Source organism: Physella acuta, unplaced genomic scaffold (assembly GCF_028476545.2).
Source record: "Physella acuta isolate Inbredline_101_S28 unplaced genomic scaffold, ASM2847654v3 ptg000420l, whole genome shotgun sequence".
NCBI classification, from domain to species: domain Eukaryota; kingdom Metazoa; phylum Mollusca; class Gastropoda; family Physidae; genus Physella; species Physella acuta.
The window spans coordinates 254,293-268,440 of NW_026731939.1; the positions used below are offsets into that span (position 1 = coordinate 254,293).

At 40.6% G+C, this 14,148-nt stretch overlaps 1 protein-coding gene across 1 annotated transcript; it reads left to right on the forward strand.

The window, feature by feature from the left end:
• Positions 1-5,654: 5,654 nt before the first annotated feature.
• LOC131942698 (dentin sialophosphoprotein-like) lies at positions 5,655-9,534 on the forward strand. The gene is made up of 3 exons (XM_059302606.1): positions 5,655-5,838; positions 8,209-8,649; positions 9,425-9,534. The coding sequence occupies exons 1-3, from the start codon at positions 5,655-5,657 to the stop codon at positions 9,532-9,534; spliced, it is 735 nt and encodes a 244-aa protein (XP_059158589.1).
• The last annotated feature ends 4,614 nt before the right edge of the window (positions 9,535-14,148 follow it).

The following is a 14,148-nucleotide window of genomic DNA, read 5'->3' on the forward strand; positions in this document are numbered from 1 at the left end:
AGATAGAAGAAACTGTATATCTAAATATAATTTGGAGATAGTTGCGTTGTGCGCTTTTCATTCTTGAACCAAGAAGTAATCCACTTGACGTTGTTAACACAGATGATTAACGATACACTCAAAGTGTGGTTTGTGGAGAAGGGGATTATCACATTCGCACGTAATATATAATGAGATAATCGAAACGATGAAACAAAAGTAAGTTTAATTATGGGTGCAGATGTACTCTACTTCAGCCACTATATGGTGGAAGATAAAGTCTGCAAGGTTAAGATCAAACACTCATGTCGATATCTTTATTTTCTTTTTTTTTTTTTGGTTACACTCAGTCCAACAGCTGGTTGTTCATACTTTGTTAAAACTGGACCACTTTATTTTTGACAACAATACTGGATAGCTAGTTCTGGTGGGTGAGTGGTCAAATCCAAGTTAGGGCAGTCTGATGGTATCGGTGTGTTTATTTATGTTCTGTTTGTGTTTATGTGTATGTGTTCATTAATGTTCTGTTTGTGTTTATCTGTGTGTGTTTATTAATGTTCTGTTCTGTTTGTGTGTATGTATGTGTTTATCAACGTTCTGCATGTGTGTTTATTAATGTTCTGTTTGTGTTTATATTTATGTGATTATTGATGTTCTGTTTGTGTTTATCTGAATATGTTAATTAACGTTCTGTTTTTGTTAATGTACTGTTTGTGTTTATCTGTATGTGTGTTTATTAATGTTCTGTTTGTGTGTATGTATGTGTTTATTAACATTCTGTATGTGTGTATCTGAGTATTGTTGATTAATGTTCTATTTGTGTTTATATGTATGTGTTTATTAATAGACTGTTTGTGTATATATGTTTGTGTTGATTAATGTTCTGCTAGTGTTTATTATGTGTGTAAATTAATGTTCTGTTTGTGTATCAATGTGTGTGTTTATTGTTTGTGTGGATATGTGTGTAGTTATTAATGTTCTGTTTGTGTTTATCTGTGTGTGCTCAGAGTTTATTTTCAAGATATACCCTACGCCCCCCCCCACCCCAACCAATGGAAGTTTTCAGTACACCCCCACGCCCCCCCCCCCCTCTCCCGAGAAAAATGTCTGAAAGAAACCCTTCAAGTATTTATTCAAGTTATTCGTATGTATATTTATCTGTTTATTCATGTTATGTTTGTTTATATATGTCTATTCCTGTTATTTTTATGTGTATGAGTATAGGAAAAAAATATTGTAAACTGAACTAGTTTATGTGAACTCCTGCTGAGATTAGTGAAGACGATTTCTAAATCTGCTTCCTTGCACTTGATTGCGGGCCTTGGCTGTGTCTGACTGACAGATTTAGGTTAGATTAAACTGGTAGAGAACAGGAAGCTGGCCAGATTTTTTAGAGCTTCGGCAGACGGTATGCCAGGTTGGAGCTGATACACTAACGCCCACTGAGCGGCTGGTCGCTCACCTAGTGAAGATTTCCTTTTGTTGTTTCTGGGTTGTTTTATTTGTTTTCGTGTCGCCCCCTCCCATACATCCAGAAGAAAACAAATACCTTGGAGCATAGGTAACTTGAAAAATTAAAAACGGTTAATTAGAATGAAACATTATTTAAGAAACTAAAATAGAAAACCGGTGTTTTCAAATTGTTATAATTTTTCTCAATGCCATGGGGTTTTATTAGCTTCATTTGATTAATTAACTATACTCAAGTTATAACTAACACGAATTGATTTTATTTTTCATAAATCTACCATCACTGATGTTAACTTGCTTAACTTTCTTCATAAATTTACCTATCACTGATGTTAACTTTCTTAAGCATTGATGGTGATTTATTTTTAGGCACTGATGCTATATTTTTTAAGCACTAATGTTAACTTTCATTTACAATCATGTTAAGTTTCTTAAACACTGATGTTAACTCTCTTAATAAAGCACAAATGTAAACTTTCATATGCAATAATGTTTCGCTTCGTGAGCACTAATATTAACTTTCTTAAGCATTGTTGTTATTTTTTTTAAATCAATGAGGCAACTATTCTTAAGATCCGTACTGTTACAGCAGCTACTGTTGATTATAAATATCTCAAGTGATGTAATATTTAGTACATGAACATAAAAAATGTCCTACTTTACGCTATTGAAATCATGTGTTAAATAATGACTAGTATGAAAACTCAAGGGAATTTCGGGCTTTATCGATTTTTCTCCTCCTTCTCCCCCACCTCCCCTCCCCATCCCCCCTCTCTCTTCACAAAGACGTCGTTTTTCTCAATGGTCACTCATGTGATACCCCACTTCCCATTTAACCATCAGCGTGTCCAGATTTCCGTGTTTATAATTCATGCCTGTAGCTGTTGTCCGTAGACTTTGAATACGTTGACCTAGACGTGTTGATGTTGTTGTAGTTCAGTAGCGGCGTCGCTGGATCAATACCAGCGTGCCTTCATCACCAGGCTGAGTCGAAATGTAATCACAGAGCAATAAAACGTAATTAAAACAATCACGACCGTATGTGTTTGTCACTAGCCATGGGTATCTATCAGAGCTTAGTCTTGTTGGTACTGCACTTTTTATTTTATTTAAATGTGTTTGAATTTACTTTTTTATTGTTTGTGATAGTCTAGTTCTGCCAATCAAAATCAGTTGGCGAATACCCCCCCCCCCTTCACCATCCTCACCACCATCCAACACCCACAAAAAAAAAAGCATTGTCCTTGAATCCTTATTTTTAAGACCAGCATGATATTGCCACCAAATCTTTCTATTGATGAACAGCCTTTCGGTAATAATAAAAGAAAAACTTATACTATTGTATCAATCGTCTTCTTAATTACAGATTGTTCGAATTAAATTTATTTTGATTATAATCTATACTCACTATAACAACAATATTAAGCACGTCAAACAAAACAAACAATACATTGCTACCCCTCACTCGCCTACACCCACCCCCCCCCCCCCCTCCCACCCTAGCATCACACAACTCATCTATAACAAATTCCATCATTCAGGATCCGCCATCTTGCCACCCCCCCCCCCCCAGCACCCCACACAGACAGCAGCCAAGTTTTCCCACCAGATTTTCACATCTTTCTACCTACCCTCCGACGCTGTCACACTTAATTATGTCTGTGTGAATTCTATTAGCAAATGAAAACACATTTTCCCCCCTATTTTTTAAAAATACTTTTGTTGTCTGGTCTTAGTTGCCTTGTTTTCGTATAATTCAAACAAAATAAAATGTCTATTGTTTTTTTTATAAGAGTAAAATAGTAAATACACAATAACAAATAAACCTTTAAAACAGATTGAACGAAACATTAAAATTAACGATCGCAAGTTGCCGCCAGACGACACATAGAACGACCTTGACCTAGTTGGAGTAACAGTTGCCATTTTTTTTTTCCCGCACCGAAGGTCAGAGGACTATGTCAACGCTGCCAGAAATCCTACAGCCACCGGCAGCACATGCGGGCCGTGCTAACACGGCAGATCAATACGGAGTTGAGGCGAGGGGGGGGGGGGGAGGGGGGACGGAGGAGGGGGGGGGTACTTTTTTTTTTTCGTGGAACCGAATTTATTGAATGGTGGAGAACGCTGATTCGTTACCGCCGCCGATGTTTTGGTGGTAGTGTTGGTGGTGGTGTTGATGGTGGTGGGGTGATGCTGGGGTTTGTGGTGGGGTTGGTAGTGGGATTAATGGTGGTGGGGTTGGTGGTAGTGGTGGTGGAGTTGGTGGTGGTAGGGTCATGGGGTTGAAGTGGAAAGGTTGGTGGTGGGGGTTGATGGTGTAGTCGGTGTTGAGGGGGGTGGGTCTGTTTAATATATCAACAACTGTTTGTTATTATGCTGTTTAGTTTAATACAGTCAACCTTTGAACCTGGCGGTCCATGGGGGCAGATGAAGTAGAATTCACCTGTGTCTGTGACCTCGACATTTGACCTTGGCACAATGCCAGCAGTATTTTAGGGGGCGGCGTGGTCGGATGGTATAGCGTGTGACTGGTAACCCGATTGTCTCGTGATCGAAGTGCGGGCCTCAGTCCATAAGACGACCCTGAGTCTACCCAGCTTTGATGAGTACCCGACTCACACCAAGTAACGTAAAGGTGCTTTAGTGCAAATGAGGGACATTAAAAAGCCCCTCGCGAACTTCCGTCGAAATCGATCATATTATATTTTTGATAAAATCCCAACTCTTCTTCCTCTGCTCCTATAAACAACAAACAGGATCATCCGTGTTGCTTTCCGTTTCCAGGAAGCGTGGGCTAAATTTTCAATTGATGAAATGAATTGAAATGTAATCTTGATGTTTTACTATTGTTTTACTTGTTGTTTTCAAAGTTTCTTGTTACCTAACTCTGTCCGTTACAACAGTGAGCTCTGATGGTTCTTTACTTTTGTGATTCTTGCTCGGTTCTGAAGTGAAAAAAAAAGTCCTTTAGAAGGAATAATTTAGGATAACAAAAAACGTAGGCGAGGGATACATTAGGATAACAACCATATCAGTCAAGGATACATTAGGGTAACAACCATATCAGTCAAGGATACATTAGGATAACAACCACATCAGTTAAGGATACATTAGGATAAGAACCACATCAGTCAAGGATACATTAGGATAACAAACACATCTGTCAGGGATAAATTAGACTAACAAAAGCTTCAGATAACGCGGCTGAGTTGGATAACCCTGCCAAGAAAACGTCACATCCTTTAGATCAATAACCCCGGAAATGACCCCATTCACAACCTGTTTGCGATGGCGTGTCATGATAATATAAAGAAACCATAACAATAAAGATACGGGAACTATTTGTACTCATGGTTTTCACCGAGTTTTTTCGTTTGCCAAGTTTATTTTTTTACCAAGTCAGATCGAATTTTTGTTTTAGATAAATTGCGTAAACAGCATTGGAGTTGAAGTTCAAAAACCGACTTCATATGTCAACTTCTTGAATCGAAAAACGTTCTCAGATATGGGTCGCCGTGTCGAACACTTGTGGGTCGTAGCGGGCGAGTGGGTCGGGTCACGCGGGTCAGGTTGTTATGGAAGGTTCATGAACTGAATGCGTGATATTACCCCATTTCCACACATTCTTACTCCCCCCCCCCCCCTCCCCTTTTTCAACACCCACTCCACTTGAAGTGCTTCAATATGTCATGCGATTCCCTTTTTAAAAAAATTCATGTTTTTATTTTGTTAAATTCTTGCTGAACTCGAGATTCGATCTAACACACAAAGTCTCAACACAGTTTTTCATTGAGAGTATGTGTGTCTGACTTAGTGTTTTTTTTTTCACAGCTTATGTTTCGTAAGTTTTGGCCACATTAATGATGTAAAGTTCCCTTTTCAAACCTGACGGTCTATCGGGGCAAATGAAGTTATTTGTTTCTGTGACCTAGGCATATGAAGAGATAGTGTGGTCACGGTTTTATCTGGCACCCGTAGAACATTAGGAATGATCGGTCTGCATATGGTTCCAGTTGGTGTGATTCACTCTTGCGCATGCTTTGTGGGTAAGGACTGTTGGGATTGTGGATGTTTTGTGGATAAAGTTTGAAGGGATCCTGAACAGGTTTTTTTGTCCAGATTTTGGTGTTTTGACGAAATATTTTGGCAAATATTTTACTTAAACAAGACGATAAAGTGGAGTTGTTGTCATATTCGGTCATATGGGGGTTCAGAGGAACGCCAATGTTGTTGTTCATGATGGGGACGATGATGATGGTGACGATGATAGTTGTGGCGACGATGATGGTGGTAAAGAAGATGGTGACGATTGTGGTAGGAATGATGATCATGAACATGATGCCAATGATGATGATGATAGTGACGGTGATGATGACGATGATGATGGTTAAATATGATTACTGTAATGATGATGGTGTTGATAGTGATTATGATGGTGAAGATGATAATGATGATGATGATGGTTATAGTAGATCAGACCATTATATAAATGGCTTTGACCTCCACTGCCAGATAAAAATTCGCCTCCTTCAATCAAATTCCCAAAGTTGAAATATTCGGATAAATCTTGGACTTTCGCGCATTCATCCTTGCTCTCATTCATCGGTAACCCTTAGTAGTCTGCTCAACAATAAGTGTGTAGCTCCATTTATACCGAGATTATATATATGTATATATATATATATATATATATATATATATATATATATATATATATATATATATATATATATATATATATATATATATATATATAAAATCTCTACCTACCCCGCCCCAAACCCCCACCCCACTTACCCGTATCCTGTATAATGCGATAAATATAATATGATGTGTATATATAAATATATATATATATATATATATATATATATATATATATATATATATATATATATATATATATATATATATATATATATATACAAAATCTCTGTATCCACTTGTTGATGAATGTAAACATTGCCACCTACCTCCCCCCCCCCTCCTTCACTCACTCCCACCCCCTCCTGCCCCGCCCTCTATCAAATTTCTCCCTCACCCACAGGCTCCTCTTATCTCATTACATCTCTCCGTCAACATAATCGAGTTCTGGAACCTTCTCCAGTCAATCCGCGTCGTGACGTTGTTTATTTCCAACCCACCGTCCCTCAGTCTACCCCCCAACCCCCCACCCACCCTCGCTCTTAAGAAAGTAAACACCGATTTTCTCCTCACCACCTTGGAACCTCCCCTCACCCCCCCCCCCCCCCCACCTCTCCTCCTAGCAATCTTTTTTTACCTGATATTGTTAACTCCTGTCTGTAATGCTTAAAAATGTTTAAACCTCTTAAGGCGCCTTCACACACGATACAATCGTAGATCTCTCTCAAACCTGAGGATCCACGACAACAGTTGAGTTTTATCGTGGAGATTATTGTCTTTGTGCCGAGTGTGAATCTGGCTCTTGTTGTGTTTAGAGATTTGAAGACCTAGAGCGGCTGGGTAGGATAAAGAAAAAGATGCATAAATAAGAATAAATTTTAAAATATAAGTACGATTTTGCATTAGATGCTAGAAAAGCAAAATTTAATTTAATATATTTTTAAAATTCTGGGGAAAAAAACTTAAGTGAAAAATGGATGAAAGTAACGTGTGTAAGAAACATGCAGAAATAAGGTTAAGATATACATTCTTAGATAACTTATATATTTTTCTCTATTTAATCCTAGCAGGGGTGGACGTCCTTAAGGGGTAGTGTCCCCCCAATGTTCACTCTAAGGGGGAAAAACGTGTGCAAAATGTGTTTAGTGTGTGCGATGTTCTAAAATCCTTATACAAGGATATATTTATTTTACAAAATCACTGCGCGACAGCTCAAAACTACTGCGCAGCTGCGCAGCTTAGAGGGAACATTGGTCCCCCCCCCCCCAACCCCCACCCGTGAGATGCCAAAAAAAAACCCACTTTATTTGATTGGGAATTTCCGACTTTGAAACAAAAACACGTGGAAAAGAATTAAAGAAAAAGTTTTTTTTTAAGCTTTAATCGCCATTTTCTTAAATCACACAGGAACCTCACGTGCGAACGGAGCTTAACTCATCACTCGCTTCCCACGGCACGAGCTCGTGCAATTAAAAAAACCCGAGCAGGAAAAGAAACAAAACAAAAAACGAAAAGGCCAAAAAAAAAAACCAAACAACGGGAAATACTTTCCGAGACCGCCAAATTATCTTCGCGAACATTCCACCGATGCCACAGTCTACACCTGCCCACGGTGGATGAGGGGGGCCTGGCATTTCTTTTTACACCTGTAGCCCGGGAATGGGGGGTGGGGGGGGAGGGGGGGGGCAGTAAAGATGTCGGGAGGCGAAGATGTAGAAGAAAAAATGGGGTGTCTGAGGGTGGGAAAGATTCAATGATAGCCTCACGGACAAGTGATTAGTAGGTTCTTAATTCTGAAGAATATATATATATATATATATATATATATATATATATATATATATATATATATATATAATATATATATATATATATATATATATATAATATAATCTTAACACGAAGACGTGGAAGCTTTCAAGAGTCTACCTAAGAGCTCAGTTTTCAGTTTTGAGCTAGTTTCTCCCTCCCCTAAGGCAACCTATCTTTCTTGGGGTGCTATTCTCTCTAACTGTTCCCTTTGGGGGGGGGGTTAAATGTTGGGAGGGATAGCGTATGATTGTTGATTCCAAAAGTTTTGAGTTCGGACCCTGGGGAGATGAGGCCCGTCAGCTGGAGACAGCAACCCATCTGGGGATACCAACCCATCTGGAGACAGCAACCCATCTGGGGATACCAACCCATCTGGGGATACCAACCAATCTGGGGATACCAACCCATCTGGAGATACCAAACCATCTGGAGATACCAACACATCTGGGGATACCAACCCATCTGGGGATACCAACCCATCTGGGGATACCAACCCATCTGGGGATACCAACCCATCTGGGGATACCAACCCATCTGGGGATACCAACCCATCTGGGGATACCAACCCATCTGGGGATACCAACCCATCTGGGGATACCAACCCATCTGGGGATACCAACCCATCTGAGGACAGCAACCCATCTGAGGATAACAACCCATCTGGGGATACCAACCCATCTGGAGATACCAACCCATCTGGGGATACCAACCCATCTGGAGATACCAACCCATCTGGGGACAGCAACCCATCTGGGGACAGCAACCCATCTGGGGACTGGGGACAGCAACCCATCTGGGGACAGCAACCCATCTGGGGACAGCAACCCATCTGGGGATACCAACCCATCTGGGGACTGGGGACAGCAACCCATCTGGGGACTGGGGACAGCAACCCATCTGGGGACTGGGGACAGCAACCCATCTGGGGACAGCAACCCATCTGGGGACTGGGGACAGCAATCCATCTGAGGACAGCAACCCATCTAATAGAGAAAATCCAACCACGACCGCAGTGTAGATTTTTCCTGTTTGGACTTGACTCAACCCAATAACCTCACTGACCTATGACGTAGACGATTATTTTTTTCTCCAGTCCCCCTGAGCTTGTTGATTAGGCTAAACAGGCCTGAGGCTCTGATTGACAACTGACCATCATTAAACCGTCCTGGCTGTAATTAAGACACAGTTTACAAGTGTGGGTCAGCTGTGTGACATCACCCTGGGGCTAAATGACACACTGGTTGTTTTCCCTAATCTTCTGGTTACGCCCCCCCCCCCAACATTCACTACCGTAACCGTGTCCCTTATACCCTGCATCCCCCCCCCCCCCCCACACACACACATACCCTTCAACCCAACCCCCATATAACATACACTTTAAATATTCCCCTAACTACCCCACCCCTGACCCCACCCTACCCCAACCCGCCCCCCACCCTCATACATCTACCTATTCAGTGAGATGTCAAAACCATTTGATTAATTACAGGTGAGACATCTCGATGTTTTTGAGCAGGTGTAGATAGGCACACGTCACACCATGGCCTCGATGACCCCGGGTTCCACCCTCCTCTTATCGGATTATCCTCCAAAGATCAGCACACAAGAACCATCATCGTCTGCTAGCCTGGTACGTTTTTTTTTAAACTCAAAGATTCTTACATTTTGTTTCGTGTGAGCATTTGAGACTAACGTACAGTCGTCTACAGAAGAAGGCGGTAGAAAGAAGTCACTTAGTTCAGATACTAACTAGTGAAATCAAAGACTAATTAGTAAAATCAAAGTCTAACTAGTGAAATCAAAGTCTAACTACTGAAGTCAAAGACTAACTAGTGAAGTCAAAAACTAACAAGTGAAGTCAAAGACTAACAAGACAAGTCTAAGACTAACAAAAACGAGACTTCGATGACTAATAAGTAAGCAATATCAAAGACTATCAAGTGAGCGATTTCAAAGAATAAAGAAAAGCGAGTTAAGAGACTAACAAAAAAATGCAATTAAAGACTAATTAGTAAGTGCAATCAAGTAATTCAGATAAAAAACTAGCAAGTAAGTGAGATCAAAGAATAACAAGAAAGTGAGTTTAAAAAATTAAATTACTTCAGCTACCGCTTAGGTGACACCCGACCTTTTGACGCCACTACACAAACCAACAAACCACAGACACACATACAGACAGACATTGCTTCTTAAGAAAAGAAAAGCATGTAAAAAAAAAACTTTAACCGCTAATAATTTCATTTATAATTTCACAGCACACTTCTGCACAATTCCGTGACAGACACGCTATGCAGGGAAACCAAATGTGCAGCCATCATGTTCAGACACGTGACCTAGAGACCTAGGGACCTAGAGACCTATGGACCTAGAGACCTAGGGACCTAGAAGACCTAGGGACAGCAGACGATACACTTAAAAACTGAAATCTTTACACGTGTCTAAAGGTGGACCTTTGTTTCATGGTGGAAGTTGGTAGAAGATTGTATCTGTCACGTTTGATGGTCACGTTTTTGTAAAGTGTTGTGTCACGTAGAATGATCACGTCTGGTAGAAGGTGTCACGTTGAATGGTCACGTTTAATAGACTGTTGTGTCACTTTGAATGGTCACGTCTGATAGAAGATAATGTCACATTTGATTGTCACGTTTAAGGGAAGGTTGTGTCACGTTTAATGTTCACGTTTGATATTAATTTGTATCACATTGAACGGTCACGTTTGATAGAATATAATGTCCCGTTTGGTTGTCACGTCTGATATAAAAATTATGTCACGTTTCGTGTTCAAGTCTTGTTGTAGATTTCTCCTAACATTTGTATTGTACAGTAATACTGCTAAAAATGGTACTTCAAAAAAAAATCAGGTTCATCAAATGACTTTCATCTTTTACTTTGATTGGTATTCTTTAAATCTTTTAAATCTTTTTTTTTAATCTACGATTTGGTCTAATGGTTAAACGTTTGGTTACTAGCCCGAAAGTCCGGAGTTCAGATCTCGACTCTGAATGGTTACTGTAGGACGTCTCTTCATTCCACCCAGCAGCTGCCGGCTGCAGTGGCGTAGCGACCCTTCCCGGCGCCCGGGGACAAACTTTCAATTTGTACCCGCCCTCGAACTTTTCATTTGCACCCCCTCCCCCTCAAACTGTCAATTTGTTTTTCCAACCCATTTTGGCGCCCCCCCCCCCCCCTAAGGTCAGCGCCCGGGAACATATGTCCCCCCCCCCGCTCTCTCCCCCCCCCCCTCGCTGCGCCTCTGGCCGGCTGTTCATAGTGCTGACCACACTATCCCTTCACATCACGAGGTCAAGAAACATTAACTCTACTTCATCTATCCAATAGATCGCTAGATCACAAGAGGAATTTTTTTTTTTACTTAACGATAAGTTTTTTGTGACTTCTTTGACATAAACCGTGTGTAGGTCAAAGCAACGAGCAGTCCAACATTTTGTAGGATTTGTTACTTCTAAGGTAGAGGGGGGGGGGGCTAACAATAACACTAGAGTATCGTTACTCTGTATCAATGGTTCTTAACCTGGGTTCCATCGAACCCCAGGGTTTCGGTAACCCCAGTCTCAGGGGTTCGTCTAGGTCAAGAATACCTCTGACACATAATATTCACGATCGGATTTTGTCAGTGCAGACGATTAAAACTATTATAAGCAGTGTTTCTTCCAGACTTTTTTCTCCGGGGGGGCACTTGAAATTTTCGGGGGGGGGGCGGTAGACTTTCTTCGGGGGGGGCGGACACTGTTAAAAGTATATATTTTCTATATAAATTATATAAATTTCATTTCGTTCGGGGGGGGGGGCGGTAAAAATTTTTCGGGGGGTGGCCCCCCCGAAGAGATGCCTGGAAGAAACTCTGATTATAAGAAGGGTTCGGTGAACGCGAATATAAAACTGGTGGGGTTCGGTACCTCCAAAAAATTTTGAGAACCACTGTTCTATACGCTGAACATGGTATTCGAATATCGCTAAGGCGGATTTTACTTTCGCAAATTGTCAACACATCATTTTTAATCACTCCAAGCAGTATTGTTTGAGCAAGGGAAGCTACTCTGTTGTTCACGCGTCTTAAATGGAAAAGCAGTTACTATTCTAAAACAACTAGTGGATTTAAAAAGAATAAGTCATGATAGTTAACTAATTTTACATTTCATTTCTTTGATTTCATTTTACCCCTATCAATACTAATTAGCCGTTTAGTCATTTTGGGCGTTAACACTTGCCCCCCCTCCCTTTTTTGACCTATACAGTTGACGCCCATGGATTTTGTCTAGCCCACTCCTGTCAACCAGGTTGTTTTGCTAGTATTCAAATCCTAGTCGCCATTAGAATTTCATTCATGCTTGTCTCTCTTTTTTTTAATAAAGGGGCGCAACTACGATGTAAAAAAACAACAACAAAACTGTTATCGTTGTTTGACGCACACGGCTGGCATTAGAGAGAGGTGGATAACTCAGGTGAGAGAGGTGTCATAAGAGAGGTGTATAACTCAGGTGAGAGAGGTGTCATAAGAGAGGTGTTTAACTCTACTATGTATTCCTTTGACAATTGGCTCCGGTTAGCTCTCCGTAAATTATGACTCCGGCTAGCTCTCCGTAAATTATGACTCCGGTTAGCTCTCAGCAAATATTATGACTCCGGCTAGCTCTCCGTAAATTATGACTCCGGCCAGCTCTCAGCAAATTATGACTCCGGCTAGCTCTCCGTAAATTATGACTCCGGCTAGCTCTCAGCAAATATTATGACTCCGTCTAGCTCTCAGTAAATTATGACTCCGGCCAGCTCTCAGCAAATTATGACTCCGGCCAGCTCTCAGTAAATTATGACTCCGGGCAGCTCTCTATAAATTGTGTCTCCGGCTAGCTCTCATAGCCTGCGGCCCCTTAGCCACATTCGGCTCTTGATTAAAAATAACATCCCAAATGCTCTTTTCTCTCAGCACAAGAAAGTGGCAAAAAAAAAAAAAAAAAAAACGCTGGCGAAATATATTCCCCATAAGGGACGTTTAATGTCTTTGGTACAGTGTGTACGAGTGTCACAACTAAAGTACGATAGGCCTATATATTTTCTTGAAACGTCCACATCCTAAATGCAATTTTAGTAAAATAAATAATCGAAGTATGGGGGTGGAGAAAGGGGGGGGGGGGGAGTTCACCTAATAAATACGTTAGGCCTACACAATTTTAGCCAGTTCTATACCCCTCCTCTACCGTCCCTATTAAAAAAACCTTACACACCAAACCCTCAAAGAATTATCATGTTTGTTTCATTTAAATATACTGAATGCTGCCCCACAAGTCTTAACAGAAGACCGATCCTCCCCCCTCCCCCAACTATATCCCCTAGATGTGTGACGTCATTTATATTCCACCCCCTCACTTAATAAAGTTACAGACTTATCTAGGTATAAGACCTAGACCTATCACGTGGTTTTTCATTTAAACTTTCCTTAACAACACTCGTCACAAAAAAAAAAATTACCTCATATTTCATTTGACTCATAGGTTAACGTTCTTTAATTTTCCATTCATAAAATTTGTGTGTTAGGCTAATGACGACATAATGTGACACGCGTCACAAAAAAAAACATAAACATCATGATGTCACCGCATTCCGTAGACATATCATTAACCCTGTCAACAAGCCACTGACTTCGACGTCATCAGAAGATTAAAATCGTAATCAAAAACACCACGTCACCGAACTACGCGGTGTATTTATAGCCCGTGAACTTCAAGGTGAATACGTCACTTTGCCGCGTAAAAAAAAGTAGTCCCCTGTTGTTGTTTTTTTACCACCCCTTGCGTCAAAATTCATACACCGTCTATTCAAGAAGGGTAAGATTTCGTTATAGTTAGCTCCCCTTTTTTAATCACAAATTCAGCTTTGCCATTTTTGGGTCATAGGATGTTACGGTCGACTGGCTTTGAATGGGCGATTTGTATGCGGGAATTTGGCTCGGTGCGTTTGTATACATTTTTTTTTCAATGCCTTCAATCCGGGTGTATATATAATCATTGTGTAGGACTAAGGCTGACACAGTGTGTGTAAGTCTAACAATCGAGGGACATTCATAGGCATTGCTGGGGTAGATGTACTATGTACCTACTTTTTTTTTAATCTCCCTGTTTAAAAAAAGTTTGGGTCTCTATGACCGTAATTTTGGAAGGTCTTAAACTTTTAAGCCGCGATAAAACTAGTCTTCGGTTTTACGGTTTTTTTTTAATCCGAATA